The sequence below is a fragment of the Ovis aries genome, chromosome 6 (assembly GCF_016772045.2).
Source record: "Ovis aries strain OAR_USU_Benz2616 breed Rambouillet chromosome 6, ARS-UI_Ramb_v3.0, whole genome shotgun sequence".
In the NCBI taxonomy this organism is placed as follows: Eukaryota; Metazoa; Chordata; class Mammalia; order Artiodactyla; family Bovidae; genus Ovis; species Ovis aries.
In genome coordinates this window covers 91,598,028-91,620,819 of record NC_056059.1, presented here as the reverse complement: position 1 = coordinate 91,620,819, position 22,792 = coordinate 91,598,028, and the positions used below count along the sequence as shown (strand labels likewise).

The 22,792-nt window shown below is 40.3% G+C and overlaps 2 protein-coding genes and 1 non-coding gene across 5 annotated transcripts in view; 2 read left to right on the top strand and 1 right to left on the bottom strand.

The window, feature by feature from the left end:
* The window catches only part of ART3 (ADP-ribosyltransferase 3 (inactive)), a 151,390-nt gene extending 129,921 nt beyond the window's left edge, over positions 1 to 21,469 (bottom strand). For both annotated transcript variants that reach the window (XM_060417256.1, XM_060417257.1), the window contains exon 1: positions 21,270 to 21,469. The gene's annotated coding sequence lies outside the window, so the exon portion shown is untranslated. The remainder of the gene's footprint in view (positions 1 to 21,269) is intronic.
* Positions 1,994 to 9,066, top strand: CXCL9 (C-X-C motif chemokine ligand 9). Of its 2 annotated transcripts, XM_060417263.1 has the most exons (5): positions 1,994 to 2,118; positions 3,186 to 3,403; positions 3,534 to 3,660; positions 5,139 to 5,223; positions 6,664 to 9,066. In XM_060417263.1, the coding sequence occupies exons 2-5, from the start codon at positions 3,373 to 3,375 to the stop codon at positions 6,766 to 6,768; spliced, it is 348 nt and encodes a 115-aa protein (XP_060273246.1). In that variant the 5' UTR covers positions 1,994 to 2,118; positions 3,186 to 3,372; the 3' UTR covers positions 6,769 to 9,066. The 2 variants fall into 2 exon arrangements, with proteins under 2 accessions (XP_060273246.1, XP_004009973.2); XM_004009924.6 differs by lacking the exon at positions 3,186 to 3,403.
* TRNAF-GAA (transfer RNA phenylalanine (anticodon GAA)) lies at positions 2,530 to 2,602 on the top strand. Its single transcript has one exon. It is a non-coding gene; the product is annotated as a tRNA-Phe (tRNA).
* Positions 21,470 to 22,792: the final 1,323 nt, after the last annotated feature.

Sequence of the window (22,792 nt, the reverse complement as noted above, 5' to 3'; positions counted from 1 at the left end):
ATGAATTGCAGCACGCCAGGCCTCCCGGTCCATCACCAACTCCCGGAGTTCACTCAGACTCACGTCCATCAAGTCCGTGATGCCATCCAGCCATCTCATCCTCTGTTGTCCCTTTGTCCTGCCCCCAATGCCTCCCAGCGTCAGTCTTTTCCAATGCAACTCTTCGCATGAGGTGGCCAAAGTACTGGAGTTTCTGCTTTAGCATCATTCCTTCCAAAGAAATCCCGGGGCTGATCTCCTTCAGAATGGACTGGTTGGATCTCTTTGCAGTCCAAGGGACTCTCAAGAGTCTTCTCCAATACCACAGTTCAAAAGCATCAATTCTTCGGCACTCAGCCTTCTTCACAGTCCAACTCTCACATCCATACATGACCACTGAAACAACCATAGCCTTGACTAGACGGACCTTAGTCAGCAAAGTAATGTCTCTGCTTTTGAATATGCTATCTAGGTTGGTCATAACTTTTCTTCCAAGGAGTAAGCGTCTTTTAATTTCATGGCTCCAGTCACCATCTGCAGTGATTTTGGAGCCCCCAAAAATAAAGTCTGACACTGTTTCCACTGTTTCCCATCTATTTCCCATGAAGTGATGGGACCGGATGCCATGATCTTCGTTTTCTGAATGTTGAGCTTTAAGCCAATTTAAGCAAAACCAAATGAATAAGCTGTGTCAAAGTTCACCACAAGTTTTCTTCAAAAAGAATTCTTAATATCGTATTTAAGCATAGTAATCCATCTAGAAACCAGTTCCAAAATGTGTATCATGTAACAGAAGATGCTGGTATCTGCTCCCCTCACACTCTACAGCATACATTCTCAATGTGGAGGAGGAAGGGTTGCCCTCAAGGGGATAATAATTGGTTCTTGGGGTGCTAAAAATTCCTAGATATTACAATAACTTGTGGCCTGATAAAGAATCTGCCTGAAATGCAGGAGACCTAGGTTTTGATCCCTGGATGAGGAAGAACCCCCCGAGAAGGGAATGGCTACCCACTCCAGTATTCTCGCCTGGAGAATTCCGTGGACAGAGGAGTCTGGCAGGCTATAGTCAATGGAGTCACAACGAGTCTGACAGGACTGAGCAACTAGCACTTTCACTTTCAATTAGTAATGTTGAACTTTATGCATGTATTTATTGGCCATTTGTGTATCTTCTTTAGAGAAATGTCTATTCAAATCTGCACATTTTTCAGTTGGGCTATTTGGAGTTTGTGGTTGTAGAAGATATATATATATATCTATCTATATATATATATATATATAGATATATAGATATATAAACTCCTTATCAGATATATGATTTGCAATTATTTGCTCCCATTCCATAGGTTGCTTTTTCACCCTGTTGATTATTTTCTTTGATACACAGAGGTTTTTAAGTTCAATGTAGTACCAGTTGTCTATTTTCAAATGATCCATTATTCTAATTAATCTAACCATTAAAAAAAAATAATATCTAGCAGCAATCACATAAAAACAAAATGAACTTACCAAAGTAGAAAATTACCTAGTCCCTGAGTTAAGATGTCTTTAATGTATTTTGATAGTTTAAGATTGTTGGGTAGGCATTATTAGAAAAAAATAAATATGGCCATATATTATTCATAAAGATATTCTACAAATAGCAAGAAAATTTGAAGAGTGTTTTACTTATCTGGACTTTCATGTTTTCCATCTGGAAACATTTCTAACCCTTCTTGTATAATTTTATTATATTCATTATATAACTTATCCCTTATCCAGGTGAGCTGCTATGTGTGCTGAAGGCTGCTAATGCTGATGGTTTCACATCTCTTACTATAAACTACCCATTTATGTGAAATGGAAAGAAATAAAGTATGCAGAAATTCCCTTGGATAGGAGAGTAGGGTTTCCCCTAGCACAATTAAGTTTCTGGCCAGTTTAGCTGGATCAGCTAAGACCACCAGCCAATCAGATTTTAGGAGGGAAATGGGTTTCCTTAATAAATATGATTTCAAAGAGCATGTTCTCTAAAGACTTTCCAATAAAGGAGTGACTCACTAGAACAAATACAGGAGTGATTTCACTCTACCAATATGAAGAAAAGGGCTCCTCTCTTTTTGTGTATCATCTTCCTGACTCTGACTGGAGTTCAAGGTAAGGGATTATAAGTTATATTAAGTTGGTAAAGTCAGAGATGTAAATTGCTATAAAAGCCTTTTGACTTGCATTGCTTTGCATGCATCAGAAAGTGATGTGAGTCACTTGTGGGCAGTTCATCCAAAGTTCATATCTTGGATGGACCTGCCAGGTCAAAAACAAGTCTTCTCAGTCTACGTGTGTGAATTCCTGGCAGGCAGTAGGTGTTCAGTAAATGTTTGTTGAACTGTTTGGTAATGAGATGGGAGACTTGGTCTCCTCAATAATTTTTGCCACCCTGACAGAGTTCGTTGATAAGTATGTCTGTGATTAACCAATTAAGTATCTGATAATCAGAGAGGTTGTTCCTCAGGAACAACCTTTACTAACTACCTTTGTTATTTGTGGCAAATTAATGAGCTTTTCTGCTTCCCTGTGGCTCAGAGGGTAAAGCGTCTGCCTGAAATGCAGGAGACCCAGGTTCAATCCCTGGGTGGGGAAGATCCCTTGGAGAGGGAAATGGCAACCCACTCCAGTATTCTTGCCTGGAAAATCCCATGGATGGAGGAGCCTGGTAGGCTACAGTCCATGGGGTCGCAAAGAGTTGGACTTTACGACTCTTTTTCGACTTTTCTTTCTTTCTTTCTCTTTCTCCTCTCTCTCCCTCTTTCTCTCTCCCTCCCTCTCTCTCTCTCTCTCTCTCTCTCTCTCTCTCTAATGAGCTTTTCTAGACTTCAGTTCCCTCAGCTGTAAAATGGAGATTATATAATTATGCTTTTTCTACCTAGTACTAAATGAAAAAATTAAGGAATGAAAATAGTGTATTTTAAAGAGTTTTTGAAAGTTTAAAGCACTACTGAAAACCAAGGCAGTGGGGAAGATTAGGATTAGTGGTTATTAGTTACTATAAGTATACCTTTTTAACTGAAACTAACACCAACTCCATTTCATTAAGGTCAGATTAAAAAATGGCTTTGGGAGGTGTTTGAGAAGCTATGGTCTGCATAACACACATGAATTAGGTATACATGTATCTGACCTATGATAGGCATTTATTGAATATTTTAAAAATCTCTTTTCCTAAGGTTGCAAAATATGATATGAAGTGGAAGTGTTAGTCCCTCAGTCATGTCTGACTCTTTGAGACCCAGTGGACTGTAGCCCGCCAGACTCCTCTGTCCGTGGGATTCTCCCAATAAGAAGAACCCTTGAAGAAGGGAATGGCTACCCATTTCAGTATTCTTGCCTGGAGAATCCCATGGATATAACACCATGGAGATAACACCTACTTCAAAATCTTGTGGTAATGATTGAAAGACACTCAGCAGATGATAGTAATAATCATTACTAAGTCAAATGTATCATTTTGGTGTATCACCAAAATGAAGACATAGCTTTCAATTGATGTTTTCCACCCTCTGTTTTTCCCTTAGGAATCCCAGCAATAAGGAATGGACGCTGTTCTTGCATCAACACCAGCCAAGGGATGATCCACCCAAAATCCATAAAGGACCTTAAACAATTTGCTCCAAGCCCTACTTGTGAGAAAATTGAAATCATGTAAGTAAAAACTCATTCAACACATGTCCAGCATTAAATTTACTGTGAGTACTATCCTGGGAATACTTGTTCATTCAGACATTTAAAATGCAAATGGTTGCCCCTCCATAAATCTGGTAAACTTCTTTCTTTTCTTCTAAAAAAATAAGCAATTTCTGGTAAAGATAAGGAACCAAGGATGATATATTACCAAAGTATTATGTGTTCATTGAAGAAAATGTTTAATGTAAATTACCCAAAAGAAGAAATGAAAAATTCTCTAAATTCTACCATCCAGTTATTCTCTTGGTATATATACACACTTTTGCTTTGTGTGTACATATATAGATACAAAACATATACGTACATATACATATATTTATATATACAATATATGTACACAAAAACAAAATCGTATACCATATACATTTTTGTAAACTGCTTTTTCATTAGCACTATATCATGAACTTTTCTTCATGTCAGTAAGTCTTGTGTAATAACATCATTTTTGCTAATAATGTCATTTTTAATGACCAAATTTTATTCTATTATATGCACATACCATAATCTATATGACCAATACCTAAATGTAGGTCAATTTTTTTTGCTATTAAAAATAGTTACTATATCAATATTATTTCTTTAATTCTCTCCTATATTAATATTTTTCTAGAGATTAGAATTGGTAGATTAAGGATGTGTGTGTTATTCACTCAGTCATGTCTGAATCTTTGTGATCCATGGACAATACCCCACTAGGCTCCTCTGCCCATGAAATTTTCCAGGCAAGAATGCTGGAGAACTAGGGATCTTCCCAACCTGGGCTGCTGCACTGCAGGAGAATTCTTTACCATCTGAGATACAGGGAGCCTAGAATTCCAGGCTAGGTTAAAGATATGCATATTTTAAGTTTTTTTGAAGCCTGAATCAAGGATGCTATATAGAATGACTCCTTTTATTCTTAGACTAGTCAGAAATTAAAGAAAAAAGTCCTTAAGTTATTCCTGGAGATTCTGATGTAATTTTAAAAACTCAACCAGTCCATTAATCTTGTCTTAGGAAAGCATTTTATTATGTTTTAAGTTGTTTTACTAGAAAATTTAGTAAAATTCATGCTCATTTTCCTTGTTTGGGGGAGGAAAGTAGATATATTGGCAACTTTTCTATTTTATGTTTTCACTTAAACATAAATAGCTTTTTCTAGCATAACAGAACCAATATTATCTTTAGAGATAAGTTCTCCCATTGCATACACCTGTTGGATTTTTTAAATTTAGGGTTATGTGCTATCTTAGAAATGTATCTAAGTCCCCCCAGTCACTTAAAAAAATGAAAAGGCAGGAAAAAGACCGAAGTCCCAGATGCTACAAATATATTTTACTTGCGGAATTGAATTCTTTGGATAAGAGAAAGCATTTGAATCATTTAAAAGTAAAAAAAAAAAAAAAAATCTTAAAAGGAAAAAAAAAAAAAACAACTTGTTGCTGTTTCTTTGGTAGCGCTACAGTGAAGAATGGGGCTCAAGTCTGCCTAAACCCAGATTTACCAGAAGTGAAAGAACTGATTAAAGAGTGGGAGAAACAGGTGGGTGAAAAAGGAAAAAAAATTTTCTTTCTTTTAGAAATTAACTTTGGAAGTCAAAGAATTATGGAGTGCCTTTAAGGTTCCATTTTTCATCATGTTATGTGCTACCATTTTTTTTTTTCCTAGAATATGGAATTATATTCCTTCTTATGGTATCACTTGTCTGTCTCTTCCACTAGAATGTGTGTTCCATGTGGGTAGGGAGCTTGTCTTTCTTATCCAATATAGTACATACATATTGAATGGTAGATTGTGAGGATAGGGAATAACCCTGCAGTGGTTAGGACTCAACACTTTCACTACCAGGGCCCAGGTTCAATCCCTAGTCGGGGAACTATCTCATAGCATAGCCAAAAAAAAAAAACAAAACAGGTAATGAGATAAAGTCTCTTCCTGCTGTAGCAGATTCACTGACAATCAATTATAGTATAATGTGGAAAATATAAAATAAAGATATGTACAATTATCTTGAAGATAATAGAGGAAAGAGTAATTAACTTTGCCAAAGGAGGGGGATAAGGAGAAGGTGTTAAGGAAGACTTTTCATATCAGGTGGTTTGATTTGGATCTTGAAGGATAAGTAGTTCACTGGGAGGGTAAGGACAGCATGAGAAAAAAGGCTAGAATCATGAGAGAGCTCACTGTGCTCAGGGAACCTTGAGTAGTATGGCTTGAGTTTGTGTGGAGGAAATGAAGGGACTGAGGTAGAAAAGTAGACCAGGACAAAGCCAGAGGAATCCTATTTGAAATGCTGAGGGGTTAAGTTGCAACAGGGCCACAGGATATGTAGATAGGAGCTTGGTTCTGGACTCTGACAGAGGAGCAGTTCTGGCACATACCAGCTGTGCAACTTTGGCCAAGTCACCTGCTCCGAGCCTCCATCACCTTGTCTGTAAAAATTGGATGATACTCCAACCTCTCAGAAAACGATAGTCATTCAGTCGTGTCTAACTCTTTGCAACCCCATGGACTGTAGCCTGCCAGGCTCCTCTGTCCATAGAATTTTCCAGGCAAGAATACTGGAGTGGGTTGCCATTTCCTACTCCAGGGGATCTTCCGAACCCAAAGACTGCACCCAGGTCTCTTGCATCTCCTGCATTGGCAGGCAGATTCTTTACCACTGTGCCACCTGAGAGGCCCCACAGTTGGTAGAGGTAGGTAATAAGCAAGGTTGGAGTTGGGGTAGCCAAGAAAATGGGCAAAAGAAAACCAGTTAGAAGGCTATTGCTTCTTCATTGAAATAACTGAAATAGAATCAAAAGGAGCCTCTCTGAGAGTGATGCAACTTTAAACTGGTTATGAGGATGAATAAAGACCATAGTCTAGAGAGTCCAAATTTAATATAAGGAAGGAAAAATGGTAATATGGAGAAACACTAACCCCCACCCCCTTTCTTTCTTTCTTTCTTTCTTTTTTTTTTTTTTTGCTGTCTCCTCACAGGTCAACCAAAAGAAAAAGCAAAGGAAAGGGAAAAAATATAAAAAAAACAAGAAAGTTCCAAAAGTTAAAAGATCTCAACGTCCTTCTCAAAAGAAGACTACATGAGCTCCCACTTCACCAACCACTATCTTGTGTTAAAACAGGTTCTTTTTAACTCACTGAAATAATTCCTGAAAGGGATGGCATCTTAATACAAAAGCTTGTTGATCTGACTAGAAAATTTAAAACATTATTGTATAATTGTAATTAAATCTAGAAAATTGCTTTCAAAATCCAAATGTGAACAGTTGTTAGAGGCTATAGTTTGTCTTTGTTCTTCCACCTCCGGCCTCTGAATTTCCTCATGCTTAAGCCCACAGTCTTAGCAACACCCACATCTGGACAAATGTCCTCACAACTACAGCCCACACACAACAGCTGCCTGGGAGAGCAGCTGCAGGCTTCCCAGGCCTCCAGAGAACATCGTGAGGCCTAGGTCAGCAGGCCCCCAGCCAGGCAGTGTGCTGGCAAGCAAAGCAGTTTGGAGTTGAGCTGGGCCTCGCCAAGCTGCTGTAGCTGTCAGCATCTCTATTTGCATCAGCCTGTGGGCCTCATATACAGTGTATCCGAGAGATTCATGCAGGTTATTTCTCTTGGCGGGGGGAGGCATCACCACCGAAGACCCCTAGCACTTGGCTTTCAGAACCTTCCATCTGGTGTTGAGGCCGTGTGACTCCATCTGGCCTGCCCACGCTGACCGCTTCATTCCTTCCTGTTCCCTTTGCTTCAGTCAAGCCAGCTCCTCACCATCCTCCCACGGTTCAGTGTCCACCCCCTCTACCACACAGGTCACATCCTGCCTCACCTGGGTCTACAGCTTTCTCACTCTTCCCCCAATAGCCCATGGAAATATCTCCTTCCCCTCACACGTATTCGCTTCATCCAGTCTTCAAGGGTCATTTTCACCCTGCCTCTGCAACAAAATCTTCCCACTTGGATTTTTTTAAGACTCCTATTTCACTGGTGTTCAACACCATACAGGTGAGCACTTCATTGCTTTCTATTTTTTCGCTTGTTCATTTTAATTCTCCAACAAGATTGTCAGCTCCTTGAGGGCAGGGGGCACAGTTTATTTCCCTGAATCTGCCACCATGCCTAATATACGGTGGAACTAGGTTTTGAATCGTTTCTTAATTGTAGTTGTTACAGGTAGGAGAACAATAGACCGTCTCCTCAAAGCAGGAGGAGTTAACTGGCTACTCCATGTAGTCTAACCCTGGTAACATCTTTTATTCATTATCTTCAGGCCGTTATCACTTCAAGGACTGAGGGTGATGCAACATCCTTGTTTCTTTTCTTCTTCTTTGAGTGTGTGTTAAACAGCTTTAATCTCGGTCATTGCGGCTTCTCAGCACACTAAGAAATATTGCACATGTTCAACATGTTTTGTTCTGGGGATGCATCCTCGTTTTATTGTGATAGGATGTTAACTTGGCCTCTCCAACGGATAAGAAGGAAACGTTTAAATCATTTGTGGATATTCTAAACGGTTTTTAATTAAATATACAGGACACCTGGAATCATAGAATCTTAACAATGGAAAGGCACTTTGGAGACCAGCCAGTGTCTAACCTTTCCCCACAGAAAATAAAAATTCCTTCAGTACCATTCCTGACAAGCCTTAGTTTTCCAAGATCTGACAAGAAAGTCACCAAGATCCTTTTGAAAACTCATTTTAGGTAAATGTGAATTTCATTGTCAGTTTAACTGGTTTCCAAGTTTGTGAATAGTGTGATTATCAATCACCACACCAGCTATCATGAAGAGTGTATTAAGTCACCAGTGCTAGAGGGAGCAGTGAATCCTGTTAGTGGAGGCATGGATAGTGCCCAGTGAGCCTCTGCAGGGCTTGGAAACCCTCTTAAAAAGGACGTTTCAAGCACTGCATAAGAGAGGATGTCAGGCCAGGATTTAACCCCTGTCTTGTTTCTCAAATGTTGTCGCTCCTTACAATGCAGATGATTGTCAGTGCTGTCCAGTGGCAGTCCCAAACAGCGTCTTAACTAGTCATGAGACTCTTAGCTCCTTTCATGTAACTCCCCTGAAAAATCTAAATGTTCCATAATCTGAGCATTTGACCCAGTTACCTTGCATCTTACTGCTAAAGTGGTCAGTATATCACTAATACCCAAAGACTACATGTTTTGACTAAGTTAGCTATGACATATATATATCATTTATATATATACCTATATGCTCTAAGCAAATATTAATTCAAAGCAGAATTGACATCTATACTTTGTACTTTGAAATATTTTCTTTGTTAAGACAATGCTATCAGCAGCTATACTCCATAAGAATTAATTTTTAAAAAAATTTTAAAAAGACAATGCTATCAATAAATGGACCATTGATCAGAAAAAAGTCTTGATTTTTGTAATGTCGTGAATATGTGCCTCAACTATTTTCCATGTTTTAACAGTAATTCTCATGTGTCCTTATTCATTTGCTTTCATCTCAAATAAGGTGTAATTGAGATAACTACATGGATGCTCTTTAAAGGGCTCTTTGGAGACAAAAAACAACTTCACAGAAAATTTGACAACACGCCTTATAACAACATTGACTTACAAGAGTTATATGGATGCAATTTATTTCCTAATCCTCAAGGGCCATACCATTCCAATAAGACATATATCCAAGAGACCATAAATGTCCCAACTCTTTTCCATACCCTAAAACTATATATGTTTAAATTTTATAAAGCCTCAAGAAGTTACAGAGACCCAAATATAGGATAAGTTATTCTAGAATCCAGGAAACTTGGGCTGGAAGTATTATGCAGTGTGGAGTGTTTAGAAGCTGGGAGTGGATAGAGACTATCAGCTTTGTATATTTGAGGTCCACTTGATAGGCCAAACAGGTGTGATGTTTGGGCAGCTAGCAGCTGCTGATGGTGATATGACAAAGCCTTCAAAGGCTACTGTGAAAAGAAATAAGACTGTGGCTTCTGAGATATCTGGGTTAAGATCAGAAGCCCACCATTTATTAGCTGTATGACCATGGTTCAAGTGCCCTTTGACCTCCCTGTACACCAGGTTCCTCCTCCAGGAGTATTTGAGAAACAGGCCCAGCATAGATCTTGATGCATAGAAAGTCCCCACTGCCAGTCCCAACCTCCCCCGACCTCTGCTCACTTTCTCCACAACAGAATGTGTTTCACATCTCATGCACACAGAGAGATGTTTCCAGGACTGAAGAAACAGTTTGGAGAAATGAAACCAAAAGTCCACCTAACCGGTTTTCTTTATGCGTATTTTAATTCCATAGTCTGGACTATCATTGTCTCCTTCCTAGGCCACCTCAATAGCTTCCTCTTTTCTCTTCTGCTTCTTTTTCTCAACTTTTCTCTTGATTCCTTACCATTAGTGACAGCCAGAATGAGCCTTTCAAAGCATAAGTCACAGAAGACCACCACCTTACTTAATACCCTGTCATTGCCCTTACTACCCTTAGTGAAATGACATCCTCTCCCCAGGCTCTCTGTTGTAATGCTTTCTAAAGTGGGGTGTGTGCATCCTATGGGGTAGATGCAATGAGAGTGTTTATAACATATTTCATCTGAAAAATAAGAAAGAACTGCAGGTGTACTATAAACCTGAAGTCAGCGATTGATACAGTCAGCTTCACTCAATGCGTTTGTCAGGTCACCCTGTGTCACACCCTGATTTCCTGGGGAAAAAGTGAGACTTCCTCACCGGGGAGGGATGGACATGGGCCCTCTTTCAGTCAGTCACTTTCTGCAACAGTTGGTTGCCACTTATGTGGGCACAGTCCTCTATGTTGCTATTGTTTGGTTGTTCAGTCATATCTGACTGGCAACCCCGTGTACTGTAGCCTAGCAGGCTCCTCTATCCTTGGGATTTCCGGGACATGAATACTGGAGTTGGTTGCCATTTCTCCTCCAGGGGATAATATGGTCAATTTGTTTTGGGGGCTTTTTTTCTGGTATAGAGGATGAAATTAGGTGAGAAAGGAAAACAAGCAAGCTTCCTTGCTGCTGCTGCTGCTAAGTTGCTTCAGTCATGTCCGACTCTGTGTGACCCCACAGACAGCAGCCCACCAGGCTCCGCCATCCCTGAGATTCTCCAGGCAAGAACACTGGAGTGGGTTGCCATTTCCTTCTCCAATGCATGAAAGTGAAAAGTGAAAGTGAAGTCGCTCAATCCTGTCCAACTTTTCACGACCCCAGGGCCTGCAGCCTACCAGGCTCCTCTGTCCATGGGATTTTCCAGGCAAGAGTACTGGAGTGGGGTGCCATTGCCTTCTCCACAAGCTTTCTTAAAAGCAGTTAATTAGCTCCTAGGCAGTCACCCGGCTAAAAGATCACCTGAGGCATTTTGCACCAAGTTTCCAGGCTGGGGTTTGACCCTGTATTTTAGGGAGGTAAGTGAATCACAAATGAGTAATCAAGTCAAGGTCTGTGAATGAGATTGAGAATTGGGACAAATTGGTAAAGGATTAGAGGAAAAGGTGTCAGGTAATACTATACAAAATTTGTAGTACTATAAAATTTGCTATATAATTTTAAAAACCTCATCCTTTAAATATGCTATTTCACTTTACTGCTTCAAGCAGACTGTTTTCATAAGGAATTTGTTTTACAAAACAACAACAACAACAAAAAGGAAAATTTGCTGGTACCTCTATCTCCAGGGAATGAGGCTTTCTGGGTAGCGTGTGGGACCAAATAGGCCCAACGACCTACCATCAGCTTCCCTTCACTGTCTGAGTAGACAATCTGAACTTCCTCCAGAAAAGGGAACTAGTATCACAATCTATTCATGTGAGAGGAGAAATGTCAAGGTAAATCATTAACAGAGAGGAAAAAACATGTTACTTAAAAAGAGAGATGCCAGCAATCACTTCTACCATATTAAAACCATCAGAACATATCTCAAAACAGATGTCTCTGGTATGGGGCTTTTGATTAGGGCAAGACCGGCTGGGGGTTTTTATGGAATGGAAGTTAAAGTGAAAGTCAGCTAAATTTCCCCCAATAATAAGAAAACAGAAATTACCTCTGGCAGGCAGGGAGGGTGTTGGGAATCCTAGAACAGCAAAAAGAGAGGCCAAAGGAGATGGGAGTCAAAGCCTGCTATAAAAATGACAGCAGGGGGACTTCCCTGGCAGTCCAGGGGTTAAGACTTTGCCTTCCAATGCAGGGGGTGCAGGTTCATTCCCTGGTTAGGGAGCCAAGATCCCACATACCTTGCAGCCAAAAGAACAAAACATAAAGCAGAAGCAATATTGTAACAAATTCAATAAAGACTTTTAGAAAATGGTCCACATCAAAAAAGAAAATTTAAAAAAAAATGACAGCAGGTTACAGTAATAAAGGTATAGAATATCAGTGAGAAATCTCCTATAGTGGGATAGTCAGCTTTAAACCACTGGTGTGCAACATTCAGTTTTAAATGTCAGCCTGCCTGGGACTCTAAAAATATTAAGAAAGATTTTAAACTTTTCGTAATTGAGGGAACCAGGGCTTAGGTCACTTTATTTGGATATTGAAGGTAACTCCAGAAAAACAGATTTTTGAGGCCACTTGGGCTATATGGCAGCCATGGAGGTGTGCTGCTTGGGTTACCCTTCAACAGAGAACTTGCAGGACTTCCCTGGCGGCCCAAGGGTTAAGACTCCATGCTTTCAACGCAGGGGGTGCAAGTTTGATCCCTGACTCGGGAACTACAATCCCACATGCTAAGCAGCACAGCCAAGGAAAAGAACCAACAACAACGAAGAACTTGCTATTTAGCCCCAATAAGGGTGGTTAGCTGACCACCTCCAGCTGCAGAACCATGGACTTCCCCCAGATTTTGAGCTGAGGCCATGCTCTCACTGGGCAGTCTCCAGCCAATGACTGAGTATAGAAGGAACACTAGAACCCTATCATTTCCACCAGATGGGCAGCTTTCATCAGGACCTCCCCACTGGATTGACTAAAACTTTGGCAGATCTGCATCCCAGTCTGAGACAGTCTCTGCCCAATTCTTCTTCCTCCCACTTTTATTCTTATAAAGGTCACCAACAATATACCTCTTGCATATCTGATTCTGTCTCAGTGCCTGCCAGAGAACCCAAATGATGCAAGTTACATAAACTTTTTAAAATTTTAATCAATAAGTATTAGCTGCTATTATCTTTATGAATATCTCCTATATCCCTCAACACAGACTTTTAACACTGGGAGAAAACTTTCAGATGGAAGGACAACCAAAAGCCTCAAAATCAAGAGATTAGAAGAAATTTCTGGTCCTGCCACTCATGAACTGTGGAGCTAAGTCTCATGGCTGCTTCTTTAACTGCTGAAACATAAGAGATTATGATCTGTAAGATTTCTCTAAGGGCTCCCCAAACACCAGGACTTCCCTGGTGGCTCAGACAGTAGAGAATCTGCCTACAATGCAGGAGACCTACGTTCGATTTCTGGGTCAGGAAGATCCGCTGAAGAAGGAAATGGCAACCAACTCCGGTAGTCTTGCCTGGAGAATTCCATGGACAGAGGAGCCTGGAAGGGTACAGTCCATACAGTCCATGGGGTCCCAAAGAGTCAGACATGACTGAGTGACTAACACACACCAAACACTATCCCTTTTTAGCTTTCTGCCCACTACACCACAGTTTTTGCTTAATGGATACCTTAAACTGGTCACCTTTTACATTGATGCCCCCTGTACTGCTTTAAAAAATGTATTTGTATTTTAAGATAAACTGCGGAAATAGTTTAGGACTGCTGAAATATGAGAAGCCCATTTCTCTGATCTTATTAATTTTGATAACATGAGATGGAAATTGGAAGACTTCAAAAATTTTCATTCTTTCTTTGTTTTCCAGCAAGTGTGATGCCAAGTAATGTCCAGGTAGTTCTCACATTACTCCATCTTTCAGCCTGAAAGTGGAATGTTCCAATTGTCTTGTTATCCCTGTGGGTCCCTCAGGTTGGGGACAGACAAAAGAGGGAATGTTATTCCATTTGTAACTGAGTCTATGAGGATATAATCAGGAGAACATTCCAGGGGACTAGCGGAAGTGTTCTCATCTCTAATTAAAATTAAAAGCTTCTGCACAACAAAAGAAAATATAAGCAAGGTGAAAAGACAGCCTTCTGAATGGGAGAAAATAATAGCAAATGAAGCAACTGACAAACAACTAATCTCAAAAATATACAAGCAACTTATGCAGCTCAATTCCAGAAAAATAAACGACCCAATCAAAAAATGGGCCAAAGAACTAAATAGACATTTCTCCAAAGAAGACATATGGATGGCTAACAAACACATGAAAAGATGCTCAACATCACTCATTATTAGAGAAATGCAAATCAAAACCACAATGAGGTACCACTTCACACCAGTCAGAATGGCTGCGATCCAAAAATCTGCAAGCAATAAATGCTGGAGAGGGTGTGGAGAAAGGGAACCCTCCTACACTGTTGGTGGGAATGCAAACTAGTACAGCCACTATGGAGAACAGTGTGGAGATTCCTTAAAAAATTGCAAATAGAACTACCTTATGACCCAGCAATCCCACTGCTGGGCATACACACCGAGGAAACCAGAATTGAAAGAGACACATGTACCCCAATGTTCATCGCAGCACTGTTTATCATAGCCAGGACATGGAAACAACCTAGATGTCCATCAGCAGATGAATGGATAAGAAAGCTGTGGTACATATACACAATGGAGTATTCCTCAGCCGTTAAAAAGAATTCATTTGAATCAGTTCTGATGAGATGGATGAAACTGGAGCCAATTATACAGAGTGAAGTAAGCCAGAAAGAAAAACACCAATACAGTATACTAACACATATATATGGCATTTAGGAAGATGGCAATGACGACCCTGTATGAAAGATAGGAAAAAAGACACAGATGTGTATAACGGACTTTTTGGACTCAGAGGGAGAGGGAGAGGGTGGGATGATTTGGGAAAATGGCATTCTAACATGTATACTATCATGTAAGAATTGAATCGCCAGTCTATGTCTGACGCAGGGTGCAGCATGCTTGGGGCTGGTGCATGGGGATGACCCAGAGAGATGTTGTGGGGAGGGAGGTGGGAGGGGGGTTCATGTTTGGGAACGCATGTAAGAATTAAAGATTTTAAAATTTAAAAAATAAAAACTAAAAAAAAAAAAAAGAAGTGTTCTTATCAATTTCATTTATTCCCCCCCCCCCAACAAAAATAGAATCCTTGATGTTGTGGATGCTCAAGGATATCTCTCCACAACAGTTATATCATTTGGGTCACAGAGGAATAGTTTTCTCCCTAAAAATTTATGGAAAGTTTTTAAAAAGCAAGCAAGCGTAATTTATAAGCAAAGAAAGAAATAGGGAATTTATATATATATCACATGTTTTCTCTCCTTACTATAACTTGTCTTCTGAAAAAGGACCCCCAAATCTTATACCTTGCTTAAGCACTTTAAAAATACTATCCACAACCTATCCTATTTCCCATAAAATGGAAAAATTATGTGGTAATAGGAGATTTGGGGACCCAAAAGGAAAAATTTCCTAATGGAGTCCAATAACAGTGAAAATCAGGATCATCCAAACTCAGTCAGATAAATAGTCTTACACAGACTAAATTAATCGAGCAGTAACAGTAGATTGTTACAGAACTAGGCAGTGAACAACATCAGGTTTAGCTGGCACACTCAAGAAATCTGGCAAAAGCATAAACGCAAATCTTTGTTTCAGTTACCCATAATGAGATTAATTTATTTGTTATTTATTTGCTATTTTTAATATTACATTTTTATACATTTATTTTTGACCACATGGCCTATTAGATCTTAGCTCACTGACCAAGAATGGAACTTGGGTCCCCTTCAGTGGAAGTGCAGAGTCTTAACCACTGGACTGCATTAAATGATGATACAACATGCAGTGGTCTATCTACAAAGGAACTGGTTACTCTTTTCTCTATACACAAAATCATTCACTCCAAGAAAGCTGAAATGTTACCTTGCTTTGAGGTTTTAGGTTTAACCACATAAAACATAAAAACCATTAGCTGGTTTCTGAGAAATACTTTGACTTTCTGAACTTGGCTACTGTGGTTTAAGAGAAAAAAATTTCAAGAAAGATGGTGGAGCTAGTCCCTGTTGAGCCTAGGACTGATAGATACGCCTAGAGGCCAACCCAACAAGGAGGAAAGGATAGATGGAATTGTGGATAAAACTCACAATAAAGCTGGAAAGAATTTGAATTTGAGCAAACTCTGGGAGACAGTGGGAAACAGAAGCGCCTGGCATGCTGCAGTCCATGGGGTCACAAAAAGTCAAACACAACCTAGCGACTGCACAACAGCAACAGCAACAAACCTAGAAAGAGAGGAGGGAAAAGGAAAATCAATAAAAAAAATTAGAAGAACTGATGAAAATATGAAAACTAAAATTTCTTCCAATACCAGTTTCCTATTGTGTATAAAGTGAAAGCGAAATCGCTCAGTCGTGTCCGACTCTTTGCGACCCCATGGACTGTAAGCTACCAGGTCCCTCCATCCATAGGATTCTCCAGGCAAGAGTACTGGAGTGGGTTGCCAGTATGTATTTAGTCAGTGTAATTTTCTTGTTAAAAAGAAAAGCAAGAGCTCCCTCCAGTGGCCAATCGAACAATTAAAAATATTTTAATTAGAAAAGGACTGACTGGTACCTGGCTTTTCTGAACATAGTCACCATCACTGGTTTCTAATGAGAGAAACAATAAGTAGAATTTGCATGTTAGTCACTCACTGATTTTGAGGAAAATTTTGCTTAGTTCTTACTTTAATAAATCACACAAATGAAGAACTGGAAGACTAGAAATGATTTATTCATTCCTTCAACAAATATTAACTGATTACCTACTACGGCCCATGCATGGCTCCCAGTGTGCAGGACAGAGCAGTGAACAAGACAGGGTCCTTATTAAACTCAGCTATACAGAAAGACAAACAAACAATTAAGCTAGCGAATACATATTATGCCAGAGGCTTATAACGGTAAAAGAGGAAAATGAAGCAGGAGAAAGGAGTGTGGGGGGGAGGCAGGATGGGAGGTCAGGGAAAGCCTCCCTAGAAAGATGTCACTTGAGCAGAGAACCAAGGGAAACAAGGGAGCCAGGCGTGTGGCACTTACAGGAGAGCAAACGAAGTGTGAAGCCCTGAGGCTTGACACCATGAAGGCAGCTGCTAGGCCATTTTCCAGGGCAGAGTAGACAAAGAGGAGCATGATGGGGAGGGGAGCCCAGAAAGGTAAGGTGGGGTCAGGTTATACACCATCTTCTGTGTTCCTGAAGGACTTGCTTTAGCTTTAAATCTGAGAGAGAAGGGGAGCTGGAAGAGTAACTGAATCTATTTAAGGATCCCTCTGGTCACCAACACAAGATACATGATACCAATACCAATACACGATAGTGGGGCAAGGGAAGAAGCAGAGAGACCATGTAAATGACAACTAATTACCAAATATGTTTCCAGAAGGAGGGAGAGACCAACTGTACACCCAGTGCTGCAGGTGAGACAATGAATGAAAACTGACCTTTGGACTTGGCAACATTAAAGTGGTCAGTGATCTTGATAAAAACAGTTTTGATGGAATGGTGGACACAAAAGACTAACCGCTATTTAAGTTAAATACAAACCTGCCATGGTCTAGCATTCCACTCTTAGGCACTCAGCAAGAGAAAAGAAAACACATATCCATATAAAGAGCTGAACACAAATATTGATAGCGCCAAACTGGACACAACCCAAATATTCAATAGGTGAATAGATAAACAAATTGCAGTATATCCTTACCACGGAAGGCTACCTAAAAATAAAAGGGGTGAACTATTCATACACACAACATGGACACGTTTTTAAATACGTAAAAGTGAACGAAGTCTGACACAAAAGAACAGATACTGTGTGATTCCATTTGTATAAAATTTCTGCAAGTGCAAACTTATTTATGGTGACAGAAAGCAGATGCGTGCTTGTCGGGGATGGTGCAGCAAAAGAAAACTTTGATAATGAATATCCTCATTATCCTGATTGTTATCCTGATGGTTTCATGGGTGCAAACATATATCAAAACTTATCACATTGTATACTTTGTGGCCTGTTTCTTATACATTAATATCTTTTTAAAAAATTTTTATTTATTTTTGGCTGTGCTGTGTCTTCATTGCTTTGCTCAGGTTTTCTCTAGTTGCAGCGAGCAGGGGCTGCTCATTGTTGCAGTGCATGGGCTTCTCAATGAGGTGGCTTCGCTTGTTGAGGATCACAGACTCTAGGACGTGCAGACTTCAGTTGTTGCAGCTACTGGGCTTGAGAGCACAGACTCAATAGATGAGGCACGCATGCTTACTTTCTCCACGGCATGTGGAATCTTCCCAGATCAGGGATTGAACCTATGCCCCTTGCATTGGCAGGCGGATTCCTTACCACTAACACCTGGGAAGTCCTGTATCCTTTCAAATCAAAACCCTATGCATCCTTCAAGACTTCTCTCAGATACATCGTCCATCCTCATGAAGCCTTTCTTCAGTCATCAAAATAAACATGACCTCTCCTTCCTTTAGTGAGAGCCTCATCGTACCCAGGAAAGACTCGCTTGTAGTGCTATTCATCTCACCAATTTCTGACCCGGGAGATAGATGCAAAAGTATGACATTGTTTGGGGAAGAGTTCCCTGGTGGCATAATGGTTAGGGTTCTTGGCTTTCACTGCTGTGGCCCCAGTTCAACATCTGGTCAGGGAACTGAGATCCTACAAACTGTGTGACACAGATTGTTTTAAAAGCATTATATTGTTTGGAACTTGCATAAGTAGGACTAATTCATCTGGGAGGTGTACCATTTTGCCCTCCCCCACCTCCCTCCTTCCTATTATTGTCCTTGTAATAGAGATTTAATGGCTCAAGAATGGTGCTCAAGCTGTTGTCTGGACTATCGCCAAAAAGGCACCCCAAAAAGAGATATAAGTCAAGAGTGGGCTTCTTTTGGAAAAAAATTTTAAATAGCCCTCTAGTCTAGTCCCTCTAGTCCCAAATCAGGACAGGAGTACATCAAGGCTATATATTGTCACCCTGCTTATTTAACTTCTATGCAGACTACATCATGAGAAATGCTGGGCTGGATGAAGCACAAGCTGGAATCAAGATTGCCAGGAAAAATATCAATAACCTCAGATATGCAGATGACTCCACCCTTATGGCAGAAAGCAAAGAGGAATTGAACAGCCTCTTGATGAAAGTGAGAGGAGAGTGAAAAGTTGGCTTAAAGCTCAACATTCAGAAAACTAAGCTCACGGCATCTGGTCCCATCAATTCAATTCAGTTCGGTCGCTCAGTCATGTCCGATTCTTTGCGACCCCATGAATTGCGCCATGCCAGGCTTCCCTGTCCATCACCAACTCTCGGAGTTCACTCAAACTCACATCCATCGAGTTGGTGATGCCATCCAGCCATCTTATCCTCTGTCATCCCCTTCTCCTGCCCCCAATCAGTCCCAGCATCAGAGTTTTTTCCAACTCTTCACATGAGGCGGCCAAGGTACTGGAGTTTCAGCTTTAGCATCATTCTTTCCAAAGAACACCCAGGACTGATCTCCTTCAGAATGGACTGGTTGGATCTCCTTGCAGTCCAAGGGACTCTCAAGAGTCTTCTCCAACACCACAGTTCAAAAGCATCAATTCTTCGGCGCTCAGCCTTCTTCACAGTCCAACTCTCACATCCATACATGACCACTGGGAAAACCATAGCCTTGACTAGATGGACCTCTGTTGGCAAAGTAATGTCTCTGCTTTTCAATATGCTATCTAGGTTGGTCATAACTTTCCTTCCAAGGAGTAAGTGTCTTTTAATTTCATGGCTACAACCACCATCTGCCATGATTTTGGAGCCCCAAAAAATAAAGTCTGACACTGTTTCCCCATCTATTTCCCATGAAGTTATAGGACCAGATGCCATGATCTTCGTTTTCTGAATGTTGAGCTTTAACTTTTTCACTCTCCTCTTTCACTTTTATCAAGTGGCTTTTGAGTTCCTCTTCACTCTCTGCCATAAGGGTGGAGTCATCTGCATATCTGAGGTTATTGATATTTCCCCTGGCAATCTTGATTCCAGCTTGTGCTTCTTCCAGCCCAGCGTTTCTCATGATGTACTCTGCATATAAGTAAAAGAAGCAGGGTGACAATATACAGCCTTGATGTACTCCTTTTCCTATTTGGAACCAGTCTTGTTCCATGTCCAGTTCTAACTGTTGCTTCCTGACCTGCATATAGGTTTCTCAAGAGGCAGGTTAGGTGGTCTGGTATTCCCATCTCTTTCAGAATTCTCCACAGTTTATTTTGATCCACATCACTTCATGGCAAATAGATGGGGAAACTGGAAACAGTGAGGGGCTTTATTTTAGGGGGCTCCAAAGTCACTGCAGATGGTGACTGCAGCCATGAAATTGAAAAACTCTTGCTCCTTGGAAGGAAAGTTATGACCAAACTAGACAGCATATTAAAAAGCAGAGACATTACTTGGCCAACAAAGCTCCATCTAGTCAAAGCTATGGTTTTTCCAGTAGTCATGTATGGGTGTGAGAGTTGAACCATAAAGAAAGCTGAGCACCAAATAACTGATGCTTTTGAACTGTGGTGTTGGAGAAGACTCTTGAGAGTCCCTTGGACTGCAAGGAGATCCAACCAGTCCATCCTAAAGGAAATCAGTCCTAGATGTTCATTGGAAGAACTGATGTTGAAGCTGAAACCCCAATACTTTGGCCACCTAATGTAAGGACTTACTTATTTGAAAAGACCCTGATGCTGGGAAAGATTGAGGGCAGGAAGAGAAGGGGACAACAGAGGATGAGATGGTTGGATGGCATCACTGACTCAAGGGACATGGGTTTGAGTAAACTCTGGGAGTTGGTGATGGACAGGGAAGCCTGGTGTGCTGCAGTCCATGTGGTCTCAAAGAGTAGGACACAGCTGAGCAACTGAACTGAACTGAACTGAACTGAGTCTAGGCTCCTTCAAATAAGTCATTTTTAAAGCCATTTGAATCCACATATTATGAATATTTTATCGTTATAATAAAGCCTCTTTTTACAAAGATATAAAGATTTTCTCTTCTAGCATAATTCACTTCAAGTTAAAAATCATTTGGGGATCACAAGAAGATGGAACGTTCCTTTGCCAATTCAAGATTAAGTTCAGAAGTGAATATGGAGTTTTTTCAGTGTTGATCTGGCTAATATATACCAAACATACATACACTGTATTACACTTAAATTATTTGTGTTTAAGCTATTATCTAGGGCGTTCCTGGTGGCTCAGCAGTAAAGAATCCGCCTGCAATGCAGGAGCCACAGGAGACCTGGGTTCGATCCCTGGACCTGGAAGATCCCCTGGAGAAGGGCATAGCAGCCCACTTCAGGATTCTTGCCTAGAGAATCCCATGGACAGAGGAGTCTGGCAGGCTACAGTCCATAGGGTCGAAAAGAGTCAGATACAACTGAAGCAATTTTGCAAGCAGCCATTATTTAATATTTAAAAACTACATATTTAGTTAGCCATTCAAAATACATGTTCAGACTTACCTGGTGGTCCAGTGGTTAACAATCCAATTTACAAGGCAAAGGATGTGGGTTCAGATCCCTGGCTGGGTAACAGATTCCACATATCTCAAGGTGTGGACAAAAAAGAAAAAGAAAATACATATTTTCTTAGTCTTAGTCTTAGTCTTCTCATCTAACAACAGCAACAACAACAATATTCCAGCTTCAGGGTGTTTAGGGGTAAAATGAGCAGACTCGTGTGCCCTCCTAATGGGCATGTAAAGCCTTTCATCATCAGGACTGCGTAATCTCACCTGACTCATTTTCCTCAGCTCCTTCCCTGCTGCACGCCTCCTCCCAACCATGAGTCACATCCAAAGTTCTGGTCATCCTTTAATTCCACCAGTGATTTCCAAGCCGTCACACCTTTATACTGGCTATTTTCTTTATGTAGAAAATCTTTCTCTCTTCTCAAAAAAAAAAAAAAATCCTCCTCATCAAAAATTTCAATCAAATAGTGTGAAACTAATTTCACAGCTGTGAAACACGCTAATTCTTCTGGGCTAGATTGTCTTCTCTATTGCTTCCATTGCTCTGTTATTCATCGTAAGAATGTGTTTTCCATTTTTCTCTCATTAGTCTCTGAATATCCTGAGGGTGAAATTTATTTATTTTTGTATTCAAAATACTTACCCTAGGGAATTCCCTGTTGCCCAGTGGTTAGGACTCTTTCACCGCTGGCCTGGGTTTGATCCCTGTTTGGGAAACTAAAATTCTGAAAGCCAAGAGGCATGTCCAAAAACAAAACAAAAACAGACAAACGCTTACCCTAGTGCCTGATGTACAGACTATGAATAAAAGCTGGTGACATGGCCTGAATGTTTAACTCGTAAGTCACATTTTAATGACTTAAATATGCATAGTACATAAGCTTTTAATTTTGATAGGAATTAAATTATTTCAATATATTTTGTTTTGAGAATGCTTTTTTCCCTCACTAATTCAACCAACCAAAAATAATGTTTTTAATTTAAATCTGTGAAAGGGCTTTAAAAAAATTGTTTACATTTACTTCTTAATAATTTCACAAGTACCTGCTTCTATGATAGGTAGGATAGTCTTTTTCCAAGTGTAGCTGAAAAACTGCAAGTGGTTTGCACAGAGTTCTTGAACTTGCTTGTGCTTAGATGTGATTACAGAGTTGTCTTGTTTTTTTGCTCATTCAGACACGGCCACAGATGACCTGGACTGAAGCTGGTGTTCTGTGAAACTGCTTATATTAAGCAGGGGAATACCACTGTCCATCTTCTGATGCCAGACCAGCTAACCAGCTGACAACTATCAGGCTACATTTTTCTTTCTCATCTAGTTATGATCACGACAGCCTGGACTGAGATCCCAGCTTCCTCACCTGATATGAACTTAGGCAGTCAACTTGTCCAGGCCTGTTTCCTCATCTGCAAAGTACGGGTAATTTTAGCGCCTATTTTAGAGGGCTCTTCTCAGGATTCAATACAAGTAAAGTGCTTGGAACAGGGTGAGGGATTAATTCATTCTCCACATAT

What these genes read in the sequence shown, in the direction of transcription:
- CXCL9 (XM_004009924.6), top strand. Translation starts at nt 2,058, where the DNA reads ATGAAGAAAAGGGCTCCTCTCTTTTTGTGTATCATCTTCCTGACTCTG. An exon ending in TGTGAGAAAATTGAAATCAT is followed by an intron (nt 3,661 to 5,138) that starts GTAAGTAAAAAC and finishes TTTCTTTGGTAG; the next exon opens with CGCTACAGTGAAGAATGGGG. An exon ending in TTAAAGAGTGGGAGAAACAG is followed by an intron (nt 5,224 to 6,663) that starts GTGGGTGAAAAA and finishes GTCTCCTCACAG; the next exon opens with GTCAACCAAAAGAAAAAGCA.